The sequence below is a fragment of the Styela clava genome, chromosome 9 (assembly GCF_964204865.1).
Source record: "Styela clava chromosome 9, kaStyClav1.hap1.2, whole genome shotgun sequence".
Classification (NCBI taxonomy): Eukaryota; Metazoa; Chordata; class Ascidiacea; order Stolidobranchia; family Styelidae; genus Styela; species Styela clava.
Genome location: NC_135258.1, coordinates 11,097,035 through 11,114,352, shown reverse-complemented (window position 1 = coordinate 11,114,352; position 17,318 = coordinate 11,097,035). Strand labels below are relative to the sequence as shown.

Here is a 17,318-nt window from a genome sequence, read left to right as displayed (position 1 = left end):
TATTCCGTTATCGCATTTGCTCGCTCTAGTCATTAGGGACCAATCGCACGCGCGGTATCATCGTCCCTTGAAACAAACCGGCGTTTCCATATTTGGAGTCCACTGAAATAGACAAGCGGGGTTCTGGATAGTATTCGATTGCGACGACAAATGCTAATATGACGTCACCGATATAGTATTCCAACTAGAAATGATAAAAAGAGGAATCTGTTAACTTGAGCATGTTAGCAACGATATCTCAAAGGAATGCTGAACTCGTAACATATGTCCATATTACCAGTCTAGATAATGCTCGGTCGTATAAAGCCATGTTTGGAAAGGAATAGAGCTATAGCTATATGTAAGACCATTCACGTACTAAACTACGCCTATTACAAAATTTGATTGCATTCTCTATGTCAATATAAGTATTTTTAAAATGTAATTAACATAGATATATATATATATTCATTGAATCCAATTCACATTTTTTACTTTGTACGTAATATCATCGACAAAATGAATGCATTTACTATGCGCTCGATAGGAAATTCTTTCAGGCTCTAATCTTCTTGTGTCTTCGCACTCAGTGATTGAATGCTCTTAGAATATAAAAATTATTAAAAAATTTAAAACAGTCTCAATATCCGAATATTCGTAGAATTTTTGGTAACACTCAAAATGGAAAAATGATACAAAGTTGCAAACTGTTGATTGAGTAGCAGTTATGCAAATACTTTAGACTGGATATAAACTGCCTGTACGTGCACTACTAATTGTGATGAAAGCCAGGAATTAGGACTAAGCAGTCGATGATGCATAGCCTTCTATGATTTATGCATATCGTATGTTCTTATCAACTCATCATTTCTGTTGTAAACAGTTTCACTTTTCCAAGAGAAGCTGAAATCAAAAAGTGGTAGACAAATTTCAAGAATACATATATTTACAGTAATGAACTTGACTCAAATGTTTAAACAACACAATTGTTTAAAGATTTGGAATAAATTTTAACATAATACTCAGTTGCAGAATTCTTAGGTATTAAAACGACACGAACCGACTCCTGAACAACGTCAGTTCCATTTTCAAGCTTCCATTAGCATTACAAGAAATCTAATTCCAACATTATTGTTAAATTTGTTATCACTATTTGTGAGCTTTTATCCGTATTCACTTTATATATTTTATACATATTATACTAAAACTTATTTGCTTATGGGATTCTTATCTTGAATCCCATATGAAATTTAGTATACCGATACTGTTAATGCTGCTTGCTTGAGGCATAAAGCGTCGGTTTTAACATAACGTATTGTGTTTGATGGGTTCATTCTTCTATTATTACAGAAACATTGGAGTGAAAAGAATAACATATTATATAAAATAAAAATTTGTTGTGAATCATTTTGTTTAAAATAGTAACTTTATTTTGTTGGGTGTAAATACTAAACTGCGAAATATTTACGATTATTAAAAATGAGAAGCTTCAGATTGCAATAACCCATTCAGATATTTAATTTTTAGTTCGTGTTTCAGTCCCATCGTTTTATATCACATCGCTCTGTTTTTCATAATATAAGTCGATATTATATTATTTATGTGCAATTTTACAGTCAATAAAAGCAATCACGCAAATCAATACAGTGCGATGAAGCATGGAGGTGCTCGCAATAAGGGTTGCGAACTAAATATAATATATATTAGCCAATTCTGATAGATAATAGGCGTTTTACAATTCATCAGTACTGTACATAGTACATCTTGTTTCATCCTACACCGACGATGAAAATAACGGTGATTTTCTGATGTCGTCACACGAGGTATATAAATTTGTATTTGTCACTTGATGTAAGCGATCTTTGTCACCATTACATACAGGCAAGCTCTGCAGTTTATTTTGCACTTGCTGTAAATTACTATCTGCTCTATTCATTAACAATTCTTTTCCGTCCTCATACAAATCTTCCGCTTTTTCAAACGCACCACACGCACCAACAAAAAACTTTTTTGCCTCTGAATATTTGCCAAGCTCTGTCAGTGCAACACCCAAGTTATTTCTCAAATCGCCCAAAATGCGATATCTTATTGCATCTATACCGAATGTTTTCTTCAATAAATGAATACCTTCCTCATAAAAGTTGATCTCTTTTGGAAAATAACCAATTGCACCATAACTCATACCCATATTGTTGAGGCAGCGCGCTTCCTGTATGGCCTTCACTCTCGAATGCTCAGCAGGTGAACTACGTAAATCGGATAAAATATCACGGAAAACTTGAAGTCCAAAAGCTCCCGAAATCGCTTTTCGTTTGCCTCCTTGTTTAATCAATTGTGAAATTGCAACCTGCGCTTTATATGAGCAATCACCAATTCCGCATACACCGTCATCGCGATTTGACCTTATTCTATACAAATTGGATGCACATAAGAGTAAAACCAGTGCATGGATGGGACTAGTATTCTTAATGCAATCATCAACCATATTCATAATGTGCATGGGATTCAACAGTTTTGACGACATCGTTCCTTTTACAATGCGTAAGATGAAATGTGCTTTTGCTTTTCGATCCGTTATCAAACAATTTTCGATATCTCTTAGTAAATTTTGAAGAGTGGTCGAATTCCATAGTCCAGTTGAATTAGTTAGATCCAGAATTTCTGAAAATGAATTAGTGGTAATATACCAACGTGTTACGCATCATTGTCCGCAACAATTATAAAAATGTATTTAGCAACAAGTAGTCATAACATATCATTTTTGGATTCTTGTTTTTCGTTTAGGAGTTGAGATTATTGATAGATCCAAATAGACTCAAGGCATATTAACGCGTTCTGGCAATTTCGAGTCGAAAAGAATACCATTTTTTCAAAGTCAGTCAGTAGCTTGACTTAGGAATGGCGGAAGCGAGTCCGGATTCGATCACAAAATCGATTCTTCGTGGAATCGACTGAAATCGATTCCGATGCATTGGAATCCATTCTCGAGGTTAAAACTTGATTGCAAACAATGTGTAACGTTTTGGGGCAATTCCGCAACGCCGCAAACTTTACTATATATATATATATCGCTTGAAGGCTTTTACTTTTATTTATTTTCAAAATCTCTGTGGGTTCTGCGGGATTCTTTTTTTTTGTGCGATTTTGTCTCCTGTGACAGATTGGATTCATATATTTGAACATCGCTCTCTTGTTTTATTTTATATGGTATTGCTTAGGTGGGTATGTTTTCTCGGAAAGATATGTTGAAGAATCGAGAATCGGAATCGAAAATTTAGGAATCGGATAAGAATCGAATACTTGTAAATATTCATACTTAGCATCCTTAAGCTTGTTACGTATGAGCAATGTTCCCTCTAATTTATTGTAGTATGTGTGCGCAGAAATTTTGATGTGTGCGCACTTTTTTGGAAATGGCTAATATTTGTGCAAAAACCAATGAAGAGATTTTGGCATTCTAACCGGGTAATGGGTGGGCCAACAACAAACTTTCTCAACCTGCCAACCGAGAAAATTGTTACATTACATCGAAATACGTCTGTGCGCAGTAAATCTATGCGTGTGCGCAGCCTCTGAAAGCTGTGTGCGCGCGCACACGCGCACACCTTAGAGGGAACACTGGGTATGAGTATCTTTTTATAGTGCACACTTGTTTACAAAAGTGGAAATAAGTTTTAAAAAATTAGAAGGAACACACGTTTTAAATCGTTTGTCTGAAGATCATCAATCTCATCATTATCATCATCATCGCTGTCGTCATCTTCTTCACTGCTTTCACTAAATCAAAAGAGAGTCGTTAACAAATTCAATACTATTCAAAACAAGGAAGCAATGCTCGAATATATGGGCACGAAAACCAAAACGAAGTAGTATCAAATATTTTAGCACAGGCAGTCTTCCTTATCAAAAATCCCGACTTTGCTGATTGCTGAAATGCAATCGCAGAACCGCCACACGATGCGCAATTTTTAATTTTGATGGATTATTCAGACAAAACTGAAAGTTAAAAAGGTATCTCATATAGATTGGCATAGAGCCCACATAAATTTTTGAAGTGAATAATAGTAATAGCCTTCTAGCGACAACAACTATCTTTGACCACTTCGTCCCCAGTAATACAATATTTAAACTTACTGTGATGTCAGCAGCCTAACTTGTTCTTCAAGTTTGACAATACGATCCTCCAAGGTGAAAACACGATCTTGCAGAATTGTAATATGTTTACATCCGGAACATTGCTGTGTTTCTTTCTTGTGACTATGTAGGTTTTCAAGATTAAGTTCTTAAGAAAATATGTTAAAATGATGGTAATTAAAAAAACTATAAAAACTAGAAATGGAAGAATCAAAATGAATAATATTCTGTAAAGTTTCTCATTGAAAAATGTTATGCATTGAGGGATACGATGGATGGCGAAAATCCGAACTGAGTATACTCATAAACTAGTTGTAACATAACATACCTTGTTCTTCAGTTTTGTTGATTTTATTTTCTGTTGTTATTAAAAGTTTATTTGTACTATTGTTATCTTCATAACTTGATTTTATGATCCCAGCGCCTGAAAAAGGTGAGATTACCTAATTACATTCTGAACATCTTTATTTTACGTATGTAGACGACTAAAACCATTTTGCAAACTCTTTGAAACTTGCCACTCATTGTATACAGGTCTTTCTGATAATAGAATGCGTCTAAGAAAGGAACAGCAATCTAGTATTACGTACGGAGGCCAATCAAGTTAGCAATGGTTTGTAACTGGTTTATAGCATAGCACAGGACTTAACTTAAATCCATAATTGTAACTGTATACAATGTAGCTACCAAGTCCAAACTAAATTCAAAGCACACATGCAGACGAAGTTTTGAATTTATTTAAACTCAAAAAGCTATATTGAAGCCACATTATTAAGACGTCATTGCTCTTGTTTCGCGCTATTATATTATGACGTCATACTCTAGGTATCCATCATTGAGGTTTCTCATAAATGCGTTGGTGTGCGTGCAATACAGCACATCGTCCTATCTTATCCTTGTCATGTGTTACACCTCTTCAACTGTGCAAATTAGTAAATGTTCACAACCTTTTGTATTCAATTCTTGATAAATTAACAGTGAGTCAGACTTGCGATAGACAAGATTACAATACCCTGTTCATTTTTGACGACAGTTACATTTTCTCTATAGTTTATTACTATTCTACCACTCTCAAATGTGATTTTAAATTTCTAGTCCTACCACTACGTCCCATTTCAAAGTTAGGAATAAAAAGTGGAATACTTGGTAGAATATAAAATAAACTTATTCATTAAATTCCGCTTTAAATTTTACAGAACTTTCTAAAAAAATTGTGCAATAAACTAGAAACCTTTTTGTAGTTTGACATTTTGTTTTTCCTTTTCCTGGTTTTTAAGATAATCTTCATAACTTGAAAAACGTATGGTGGGGGTTGAAGTTTGATATAGATGAATTGAATAAAACAAAAACTTGTAAGCTATACACTTTCTCTTCCCCTTTATTGAGATATTTGTATTTTTATATAAATTTGAATATAAACACAAAAAGCAATTCTGTGTTCATATGTATTGTTCTAACACCCTAACAAAGATAACGACAAAAGTTATTTAGAAGCAGGCGTTTTTAAACTACAGGTTAAAATGAGCATGAACCAACTTAGACTCAAAATATCTAGCCCATAATACTATTGTTTCGGTTGTTTCCATTACCGGATTTTTCAGCATGAGTTGTGTTTTCTGATGCTAGTGCATAAAACTCATCATCATAGTCCTCATAATTGCATCTTGGAATTCTTGCACCTGAGTAAATAGGAAAAAGCTTAGAATGGATAGTATTTGCTACAAACGCCAAACACCCAATGTTACTAAAGCTCCATGAAACACGAAACATTGTAGGCAATGCTATAGGTGAATTTATCCATTGCATTCAACTAATGGTGTTTTCAGCCATGACATGTGTTGAATTTCGCCGAGTAAACATATCCTGACAGTGTAACTCTTACTTCACGTTTCTTCAACCGATTTTAAATTTGCTGTCAAAAATTACCCACAAGCATCCATATATGTGTAGATGCTGACATTTCAATATGACAGTAAGGTCTGGCATAATCTATTAGTAATGGAACGCTGGTTAATGTGTGGGTGGCCCGCATTAGAACTATTCAGAACTCGAAGGCGAGATATTCATCATACAAAGACAACGTAGTTGGGTTAACATGTTCTCAATCGTCTGATCGACTTTGATTAGCCAATCAATATTTTAGGATTAATAACAATAATTCGTCATATTTTTTCTTACTTAAAATTATGGCTTGAAATATTTTTTTCCGATTCAAACTTTCAATTTCTGTTTCTGGCGGTAAGCTCCTTGACTTGATCACAACGTATTCATCGTTTTGTACACTCAAGTTTGATCTGTAAAAAGCCAAAAAACATGTTACAAATCATGGAAAAGTGTTTTTTATTATGGAAAAATCCACACGTTTCAGTATACCCTGATGGCGGGGGGTAAAATTTTGAATTAATAATCATTGAGCTGAAAGTTACAGTTATTGATCTTTATACCGTAGGCTACTTTTGCATCCGAAAATCAAACCATACTCTTACTTTGTGCTATTGCTATTGTTGTACGTGTCGTTACTGGGTAATTTCATGCGAGTGTCTTGTCTTCTCTCTCTGTATTTCTCTTCTAGTAGATTCATAACTTCCCGATTTGATTTTCTCTCTATATTATCATCTTTATTATTCTTAATTTGTTGAAGGTTAACACAATGTTTTGTCATAAATAAAAAATAATTACGGAAAAGTGATTCGCAAGAGGATATCATAATTAAAACAATTATTAATTCCTGCTTTTCATATTAATAATACCGCTAAATACTTCGTCAAGTAACTTTACATAAATATTTTCACCAAAAGTAATTTTCTGCATTTTCCAATTATTAGTATATTCGGAAAGTTTTAACGCAATCTAAAATCCCTCTCTTCGTCTGTATAATGTTATGATCTTGAAAATTTTAGCTCAGGATCCACACTGTATAGATTTCATTTTCTGTCAATAATTTTATATTACATAAAATGATTGTTCGTTCATCTATCAACCTAATTCTACCATATTTTTCGAGAATGAGAAGAATTATGATATTCCTCCACAACACTCTGACATATATACAAAATCGTAAAACTATCGATATATATACCATCGCTAAGAGCAATGATGAACTGATTCTAAAACTTTTTACAATCGTTCAAATTAAAGTTGTTTTTATCCAAAGTTGACAATATCCCTGAAGGTACTTTGAATTAGGCTGGAAACCGATTTGGAGTATAATAACCTGGTTTGTAGGATGAATTCTTACAATCGTGGAAACTGATACTGGACCTAAAATGTCGATGACGTACACTGTCATAGTAAATTTTGCTACAAACAATCAGTTATTGTGACCACTTATTGGTTGTCTTTATTTTCCGTATTTGCATCAACGTTCAGTTACAAACACGACTCTTACGTATGCAGCGTTTCTATCTAAACATAATACTGAGTCAAGTTCTACGACTTTCTACTGGCCAGCAGAAATATACTAAGCTTATATCAAAGTTCCCCGCAACTGAAACTAAAATCACAATGTTGTAAAATGACATTTTTCAATCAACAAACGTAAATTCTCATATCAATCTAAATTCGTTGAAATTATTTTTGTTTAGCGAAGTTGTTCATTTATTATTTATGATCATTCAGATATTCGCAACTGCTTCATTTGTCATCGCTCGCAGATCTAAAAAAAGAACATGTAGCCTACCTGATAAACATAAGATTAATTTTTAAATTATTTCAAATTTCACTCAACTTTTCGTGTTTTTTTTAATACTTTCTTTTAATGATGCTTTCATCCGGCGGCGAAATTGCATGCCATGACTACTTATATTTAATAGGAAGGTGCTATGAACGATTGGTCAGCAAGCTTAAAAACTATATAACCCAAATTTACGTCACATGTGAGAAAAAACGGTCGAAAAAACGGTCATCACGCCAGATTAACAGTGCAATTTGACGACGTGTTGTAATTTGAAGATGGAAACCGATTTTTATGGCAAACCGTTGACATACTTTTTACGTTTTTTAGAATTAGTTGTCTGCCAGTTGACTAAAGCTTTGTTGACTACATGAGACGTCTCAGCAGTGTGTAGATGATTTCCAACTAAGAAAAAGGCCGGGTTCCTTGGGTTATGGATCCGCGTTTGAAACTGTATTGCTCTTATACTACACTACTATCTGTCACACTTTTTTGTTTAATTTGTTATGAAAATCAATTAAAATTTTAATATATACAAGGCTACTGTTGCATATCATAGAATAGTTTTGTGTGACATCTCTCACTATGAATGTGATTTGGACTTACATAATGTGCTTTGCTGGTACCCACAATGCCAATCAACGGGCGATCTAGATTGTGCTTGTATACCACCTAGCGGTAGATTGAAAATTATATTTTGATTCAACGTATTTCACTGGTTTCTGATGATTACTGAATCGAATAAAAGTCGCTGTAGGAAATGAGATTGTTTGTTGTCAAAGAATACGTCGTCGCATCACAAATCAAAATTCTTAGATTTATTATCATTAAAAATTACATAACTCTTTAGATTTTAGAAACTTACATTCAATGGTCATTGGCTGAACACATTGGTAGTCATGAAGAGTAATTGCGAGCGTTCTGAAAACTATACGTAAAATACCGTACTTAATTCGAAATTACTAACAAGGTTACCATCTTTTTCTTACTGGTCAAATATGAGCTTCCTTCAAGTTCAATAATGTATTTTCTTTTATATACCACCTCATCAACATATAACAAACATCTCTTTGACTAATTCCTAAAACAGAATCACAACGAACACCATAAACTCCATTGGCAGCAACATTTCGTCTTTACAGCGAAAATATGCCATGTCAATGGATGCTTGTACATAATATGGCTTCGAACAAGTTCAATCGGTTCAATGGATGTCCTGTCCTTCCTTCAATTTATTCAGTGCAATTTGGATGAAATCAAATATTTTCGCAATATAATAGATTTTAGATTCATGGAATTCGTCTTCAGACAATTGGCATATCACCTATACCCTTGGGATGTTTAAGTTGCAGTATTGACAACTGCTACACACAAAATAAATTACAAATGAATAATTAAGAATTTTTGTCAGACTCTGATTGACGTTACGCACGTTATTGCAGCGCACATCAAAAAACGATTACGCAAATGCGTCAAAGTTCCCTATAGAGTATAGACGCTTGTCTATTCAGCTTTCGAAGACATGGCCTCTATTCCTCTTCCCGGCAAAGGGTGTACTAGTAAAAAACACAACCAAAATAAAACTGAAATTTTCATCGGGTTAAAATTTGAATTTTTTTTTTGAATCTATCATATTACTGCACACTAAAATAGACATAGGGAAAATTTAAGAGGATTGCAAAATAAGAAGATCTATTTAAGATTAAAATCGCATACAAATACCTCCTATTCCGAGTAATCATATGAATTCGAAAGATTCAAGCATTTTTTCCTAAATTGTTATATTCAACGATTTTTAGACGAGTCATATATATATGAATTTATTTTCGATCCAAGCTGAGATCTCAAGGTGTACTGTTACAAATCTCATCAATTCCAAATGTGGAAGGTATAATTAGATTAAAACCCTGTATGATCTAGCCTCAAAGAGTAAGAATAAGCGACTGTCACCCAAATGGACACCTTTAACACTGAAGTCATTAAACATGTCTTTCTTACCATTCGTAAAGGATGATACGCCTCTAATATCTAATCAGAAGGAGCCCCGATCATACTAGAGATCATGAGTGTTATTTGAAGGGAATTTGCTCAAAGCAAGGTCAAACGCACAAAATCAGAAGATCATAAAAATGCCAATACCTACTGAGACTAAATGAAATTATAAAGTAATGTTTCGCTTGTATTTAAGAAATGCGCAGTAATCCGTGACCTTTTTTGAAAGAACAGCGCGAATCTTTTAACTTCCCTTTCCTTAGAAAATAAACTTCCGGGGTTAGAGCTTCATCCCGTGAAGATGCAATATGATATATGGAAAATGATGTGTCTAATTGAGTTTATCCCATGATAAAGAAAACAGTAATTTATTCAAAAAACATCGAGTAGTCATATTTTCGCTACAAGAATGCTATATTGTGCCTTGCCTCTTCGCCTCGTTACAGAATAGATAATTGATGTATTTATCACTAGTGGCTAAAGAGTTTTTTGCTGGATTGGTCTCACACGTCAGTACCCTCCATCTTGTGTTTAACTTAGGACCCAAGCCATTTTCATTAAAACAGCGATAGCATCAGCTATTCTGACAGACATAGTGACTTAAAAACCGTTAAGCCTCCATAAAAATAATTACTCGAAAAAAGTGTACTGAATTTAATTTCTTCGAACGTTTACTCAACAATTACGATACTTTAAACAAAACGGGCACAAAATATTTTTCAATAAATTTTAGTGTCAAATACAAGCCTAAAATAAAGTGAGTTTTAGTTTGTACATATTTTTCATACTAAATTTGTAGTTTTTCGAATTGTAATCAATATTTTTGAAGTCAATTTCGTACACTTAGCAAAAATAAAATTAATAAAAAATCGGAAACTTGATTATATTTTTATTCTTGGAGATTAAGTTTTCATGTCGAAACAAACAAAAGAATGACATGTCGATGGAATTCAAAAACACACAAGCCTGTAACAATAGCAAATAAAATTGTGAAGAAATTCATTGGTCATAAAAAGATTGCAAATCAATTTTTGAAGTGAATCTCAAATAGAAAAATATGTAAAATTAGAAGTTTCAATTTCGGCCAATTCACGGTAATTTTAAGTCATTTTTAGTATTGCAAAGAGTAGTCATTAGTAATCAAAGTAATTGTCATATTGTTGTTTCTCGTCGACTCTTTTCTTTATATCCAACATCCGACGAACCATATCTATATATAAAATAAATAAGATGAAAATTGGAAATATCGGCTCAATGTATCTATATGCTCTGCGGCTTATGTTATCAGAAAATAAAGTGCGGTAATCGCGGAATACATCAATATGTGTCTGTCGAAACAACATTAACCCTTTCGATTTTGCTTCCGATGGAAATTCAACATCTCTGGACTGTAGTTTATATCATGCTTTGCAAAAATTGAAAATGTTTTAACAATGACAACCCCTCAATAATGTTTTAAAACTTTTTTTTTATTGTTGCAATGACCTGTTTCCAGTTCAAACCTATCACCACGTCAAGCCAATATCAATGCAAAATTGACCTAGCAAGTCTTCCTAAAATTCCTCTGAGCTTGGTTCATTCTTATCGGTATTTTGACAGAAAGCAAAATATTTTGATGTAAACAGAAGGAAACTGCGCAGAAGATCAGATTTAAAGAGAATCTATCAATCAGTGTCGAAATACGACTATGAAATATATATTTCTTTTATGATGCATACACATGATCGTACAACGACCCACTTCAATTATTATATATATTTGAACGATGAGTTCAACTTCTATAAACGCAAAGTGACACAGAAAAAACTATATGGAATTAAATTACTATCTACGTTTTGTATTGTATCTATAGTAGCTGTGATGGCCTTGAGAATTCTAAGTTTCACATCGGACATGTTTTTTCGAACCCTCATTTCTGAACTCATGTTGTTAAAACTATTAAGTAGGTAAATCAGTTGCCTAAGCTTATATTGGCGTTTTAGGGCTTGAAAAATAAAAATGTTTTCTCATTGAACCTGACTTGGTATTTTGGGGCCTGGAGTCAAAAAGAGAGCGTTAATGCAACTCTGGGACGCATGTAAAATTTCAATTTTAAACATCCTAGGTATTGAAAAACTTTAATTTGTCTGATTTGACATAACGAAATAGTTTATTCATCATAGGCGGAGTACTAAGCATGGGCTGCCTATTGGAATATTCTAGCCATAAACTATATATCTCGCTACTGTGGCTCCAATAAAGTTATTTGTATTTATATTTAACTTCTCAAAAAATGTTTCTTTGACATGAAATTTACTATATAAAGTTTTTAGGTTCACTCACCTCAAACAACTGCACTGACAGAATGTGGAGGCTGGTGAATACCAGTTAAAACGGAATAAAAGTATTGCTAATTCTGTAGTCATAATAAGGCAGAGGTTACTAGGACTAATTCATTATGATTCTTTGAGTAGTAACGATTCAAAGAGAATTAGAATATTGGTCGCCAGGTTTCTGTGATATGATTTAAACTCACCCGAGTATTTTTCCGCAATCTCATTCTTTGGACATCGGTAATGACTGCACCTTTATAATAAAAAACAAATATTTTTTTCTGAGGATAAAATAAAAGAGACATAAAATTCAGGTTGATTTTTATTACCCAAAGAATTGTTATAATAGAATCTTAACACGTGAACATGAATCTTTCAAATAAATGTTTATATTAAGTTCAAAAGTTGGTATTCGAAATTATGTAGGGTGCAGCGTTTCCAACTCACGCACGCGGACACTAGTCCGTTCAAACTTCAGTCCAAGACTCGACGAAAACAGTTTTGAAACTCGAATTTTTTTTTCAAATCGTTTGTTTGTCAATGCAAAATGTAAATCTATACTGAATAACTAAATACAGTGATTTGTTTTCCTATTTTCAAATGTCAAATTAAATTCTTGTAAAATTACAATTAATATTTTGGCAGTGCGAGTGAAGATACACGCTTAAACAAAATTGATTGAAAGAAGAAATGACAACAAAACAAACTTACTTGGCATCGCACCGCTGAACCGTAATTTCGGAGCCGACCAAGAAGATAACTGCAATCAGCATAATTGTATTCATAAACTTCATGTTGTTTTTTGAATTCTGAATTTTTTCGCTGAGGCCTAACTACAAAGTATAGCACTTCCTTTGATAGTGATAAGTTAAATATGAAAGTTTTCAATCTAAAATCTAAATTCTGAATAATATAATAGTTTAGGTTATTTTATTTTAAAGATAGCGGTATAAATCTGATTTGATAAAGTTTATTTAAATCTGCGAAATTTGAAGCTTAATTGGTTAAAAGTTAAAAAAAAATTGATTTGTTGCGTTATGTTCGCTCAAATATACCTACCCTCAATGACTGAAGAGTGAAATTCGATGTGTTCTACTTATATTATATTCAACCGAAATGTCACGATATCCCCTTGAGTGTTATTCTGATTTCTTTATTGGCTTGGAATCTGTCATATTTCACCATTCCTAGGCCGATTTTTTTGCATATTCATGCATTTATGTCAAAATTTAATTATCAATTTATTATTGCACTTGGTGTGTCGTTTATCGCTATTCGATCGTTGCATGTGACTTGGTTTTTCGTGGTTCATCATGTAATTTCTATTCATAAATAATAAATTCTTTTTCATATGGCGTTATCAGAGACAATTAATCGCCAGCTTTGTCATTGGTGCACAGCAAAGTCCATTTTAACAAGATTCAAGATCAGATTTCACCAAGAAATGAAGGAAACGTTCGTTCCTAATGATTGGAGAGAATATTGAAATCAATATTTTTGTGTGGTAATGAGTTTAAGAAAATTTTACGGTCGTACTTATCCGTGATGGTTCAAAGAGAACTGAATCAAATATTTTTCACTTTTCAAGTAAAGGAGCGTACATTATGAGCGCACTTTAGGGTCAAAATGCTTTAACGTCCACTGTACGCTAAGTAATAAATATACGAGTTATGAGTCTCGAGAATTTCCCTTATTGAGTGATTCTCAAATAAGACTTGCGTATGCAAAAATTGCAACCGCAAAAATATCAAGTCAAAACTTCAAAAGATTACAACACATATTTTGGCATAGTTCAGTTAATAAACTTATATTGAGAATATATTATGCGAACATAATTTGGATGTTCATATGAACACTTCTTCAAGCAACGTTAACTCGACTTGCTATTTTCTTATCAAAAAATCAAAATAAACTTCCGTATGGAATATATCGATGTGATGCAATTCTATGTATTATTAGACCGCACATCCACCCATTGTCGCGCTTCTGCGGAGAACGAATGTTATACTCGAACTACAATTCGAGTATAACATTCGCGTATTTTTGCGTAGTATTCAAGCTTATATTATCGTGCAAATTAGAACCAAATTATTAGGTTCGAATTAGAACCAGGTATTGTAAACCCCGTCATAACTTTTACCAGATCGTAGCTTGAATTATGACATGGCAATGCGAATCCCGAGTTCTGATAGTATAAAGTCCGTGCTCGATAGCTACGTTTGACTCATTATAGTCTCCTTCAAAGTATAGAATACGGAGGTCCTATTCGCATACAATATTTTGCCATTTATGCCGTATTCACGGAACTCAATTACAGTTCTCGTTGAATTAGTCACGCAATTCGTTCCACGAAAACATCCCGATGTGATTTTTGACATTAGAAAATCCATTTGCGCCATTTATAACCATAAAAATTCTCAACTTGCCATCTGTTTTGACTGCTCAGATAGATTTAAAATAGTTCGATCTAGCTTGCAAATTGCCATAACAATACATGAGATAGGTTTCGAATACAAAAAACTTCGAGTTGGTAAAATGCCTTTATGTTCCAAATTAGTGTTGGTATACTTTTAAATTGTTGATTTTGCTTATTTTGTATTTTCCATCACAATGGTAAATTAATACAAATATAAAAAAACGAAACATATTTTATATTTTGTTTTTCAACCCAGAGAAGACTTGAAGACTCATGGAAAGTTGATAGTTAGTGTGAGTGTATTTTTACGAATTTTTCTCATCCTCGTCCTCGTTCCTCGTCCTTTTCGTCGATGTTTTTACAAACGAAATTAAATTTGGAAAAAATGCGTGACTCGATTATTAGTTTTTAAAGTAATAGACAATATGATTAATATTTAGTATATTGACGTGGGAACCTACGTCAGAAGATTTTAACCATTTGTGATTTTTTTTTCTACAGATCAATAATAAAATCCAGTGCTTTTCAAAATGTATATTCAAAAATAAAATAGGAATTATGCCAGATATAAACTCAGATATATATGCAAAAATCAATAATTGTTATTTGAATATTTTGATACATGATTATTTGATCGTAAAATTTGTTTGACAAATAATATTATGAGTCATTGGAATGGGAACATAATCTAATATTAAATAAAAATTAATCATGTTGAACGAGGCTCGGAAATTTAGTATCAGAACGCACAAACCATAAATATTCTTATCTATTTTCCAAGCACCACAGGTTCCAATAAAACTTTTAAAAACGTGAATAATAATTATTATAAATTCTTTTTTAAAGTAATTAATTTCAACGAATCTCAGAATACGCATGGTCTGAAAGCAACATTTGACAATAGGCCCAAATCAAGGTTTCAGTTTTTCGACGTTGAAACATATTCGTGACGCACCAAGTTTAAAGAAGAATTTCCACTGCTGGCGATTTCTGCTTCAAATCCTACTTTAAGAACACCGAGGCCATAGGGGTACGTTTACAGGTACGAGGGGTCGGTATTTCCCGGATACAATCCGAACCAGTTTATTTGTATCAATGAAGTAAACGCTGATGAGTTGAAAAAATTAGGTAAATATAACTAACAACATTACATATACCTATTGTTTACACATGCAATGACTCAGATAGATTCGGAGGAATGGAGGATAGCTACATTTATATTCGGGGCAAAACGTAACGCTCGTACACGCTTTCGTGAATATTCAAAACTAATACAGCACAAAATAACAAAAAAAATGACTGCCGTTGGGAAAATTTCCAACGTAGAAAAATATTTGAAAAACTTCTCCAAGACTGGATAAATTCTCAAACTTTAGCTGGAGCATCCCAAAACAGTCTTGAAAAAAAAAATAAATAAAAACGGAAATCCAGCTGAAGTTTATCACATCTATGGAAAAAAATCGTCTGCTAGAACGGGTAATTTATCAAAACCTTCGTCTTTCACATTAAAGCGGACATTAACAATTACAAACTCATGCAAATGTGCTAATCAATAGCGAATGCCTAAAATCAATAATCACCGATAATCCAATAGTAAAATGATTTAACACAGTTTTCGGCCAAGGTGAGCAATGCGCAAGTGTTTTGAGAATATTAAAAAAATATCCATATGAACATCTTTTCATCATTAACTTTTGCAATTTCTCTGCTTGTTGTTTAATAAACCAATTTTCTTCGAAAAAGAAATTTTAGTCACCGCGAGTTGCGACAATGTGACTGCAATATTTAACTTAGATTTACTGTTAAACAATATGTAGCGATATACGTGTGATGTGAACAATTGAATCACGAATCGCCAAGAGCTAAGATTTTGTAAATATATCTGTATATCTTCTTCGCATAAGCAGCAGAAATTCTAGTAAAACAGATGATGAAAATATTATTCTTACCACAAATTTTGCATATATATGCATATATAATCTTGAAACATTAATTTGCTTTCCACTGAATAAGCGTTTTTGCTGCTGAAATACGATTTACAGAGAGTTTCAATAAACTAAAAAAACGTATGGTACATCGCTCATTTAATGTGCTCTTTTCTGCATATCGATTTTCCAACAACGCAAAAATTGCTAATTATTCGTTATTGTTCAGCACATCGTTTTAAAATAATAAAACAAATAACTGTATTTATACAATAATTTAAAACAACATTTAATATTTAATATTTTTTACCAATAAAATCACTAATGAATAACTAAATATTTGGCAAGTGTTGAAGAAACATTTAACTTGTTGTAAAAATAATTGCCTGGATTTCCCACATAGCAACTGCGAGTAAATCTAAAGAAATCGGTAAAAACTGTTAGTTCTATAACTTCCTTAATGGAAGGTCTCTGCAACTTTATGCACACAAGACTCACTAAATTGCAGCATCTGACTTGAACCAGAAAACGCGGAGGTTATATCCCAAAACGCAAATTTGGATCGGTCGCAAACTACCGTATGGAAAACAATTAAGCGACGGTGAATACCGCGCCTCACAAAATTGGATTAATTAATGAAAACAAGGATGTAAACAGAATATTTCCTGTTTTTCCACAGTCACTACTGACAATATCAAAACAGCCATCTGTATATCATATCGTTTGTGAACAAAACTAACGAAAACATCCACACAGTACAATGGAATGAAGAAACAAACACAAAGAATTAAAATAGACAGGGCCTTATGAGTGTAACTGACTAATTTCCGCAGGCATTATGGTTTGTATTGATATACTTCTTTCAAATTTGTTTTCAAACAATGCAA

At 33.0% G+C, this 17,318-nt stretch overlaps 2 protein-coding genes and 1 long non-coding RNA gene across 3 annotated transcripts in view; all 3 read right to left on the bottom strand.

Annotated features, from left to right (window-relative positions):
• Positions 1-497: 497 nt before the first annotated feature.
• On the bottom strand, positions 498-5,431 carry LOC120338942 (uncharacterized). The gene is made up of 5 exons (XM_039406967.2): positions 5,345-5,431; positions 4,442-4,537; positions 4,114-4,261; positions 3,677-3,756; positions 498-2,640 (listed from the first exon to the last, which is right to left on the bottom strand). The coding sequence occupies exon 5, from the start codon at positions 2,501-2,503 to the stop codon at positions 1,754-1,756; it is 750 nt and encodes a 249-aa protein (XP_039262901.2). The 5' UTR covers positions 2,504-2,640; positions 3,677-3,756; positions 4,114-4,261; positions 4,442-4,537; positions 5,345-5,431; the 3' UTR covers positions 498-1,753.
• A 233-nt stretch (positions 5,432-5,664) lies between these two features.
• On the bottom strand, positions 5,665-7,992 carry LOC144427395 (uncharacterized). Its single transcript, XM_078116568.1, has 3 exons — positions 6,600-7,992; positions 6,292-6,407; positions 5,665-5,792 (listed from the first exon to the last, which is right to left on the bottom strand). Exons 1-3 carry the CDS (start codon positions 6,818-6,820, stop codon positions 5,665-5,667), a joined length of 465 nt encoding a protein of 154 aa, XP_077972694.1. The 5' UTR covers positions 6,821-7,992.
• A 2,429-nt stretch (positions 7,993-10,421) lies between these two features.
• The window catches only part of LOC120338946 (uncharacterized), a 59,875-nt gene continuing 52,978 nt past the window's right edge, over positions 10,422-17,318 (bottom strand). Inside the window, exons 2-4 of the long non-coding RNA XR_005569153.2 lie at positions 12,802-12,995; positions 12,294-12,343; positions 10,422-10,988 (exon numbers count right to left, since the gene is read on the bottom strand). This is a non-coding gene — a long non-coding RNA (uncharacterized LOC120338946). The remainder of the gene's footprint in view (positions 10,989-12,293; positions 12,344-12,801; positions 12,996-17,318) is intronic.

Bases quoted from the DNA above. Each gene is read 5' to 3' on its own strand.
- LOC120338942 (XM_039406967.2), bottom strand. From the start codon at position 2,503: ATGTCGTCAAAACTGTTGAATCCCATGCACATTATGAATATGGTTGAT.
- LOC144427395 (XM_078116568.1), bottom strand. From the start codon at position 6,820: ATGATATCCTCTTGCGAATCACTTTTCCGTAATTATTTTTTATTTATG. The intron at 6,408-6,599 runs GTAAGAGTATGG...GGCTTTTTACAG, and splicing joins AACAATAGCAATAGCACAAA to ATCAAACTTGAGTGTACAAA. The intron at 5,793-6,291 runs GTAAGAAAAAAT...CTATTTACTCAG, and splicing joins ATTTCAAGCCATAATTTTAA to GTGCAAGAATTCCAAGATGC.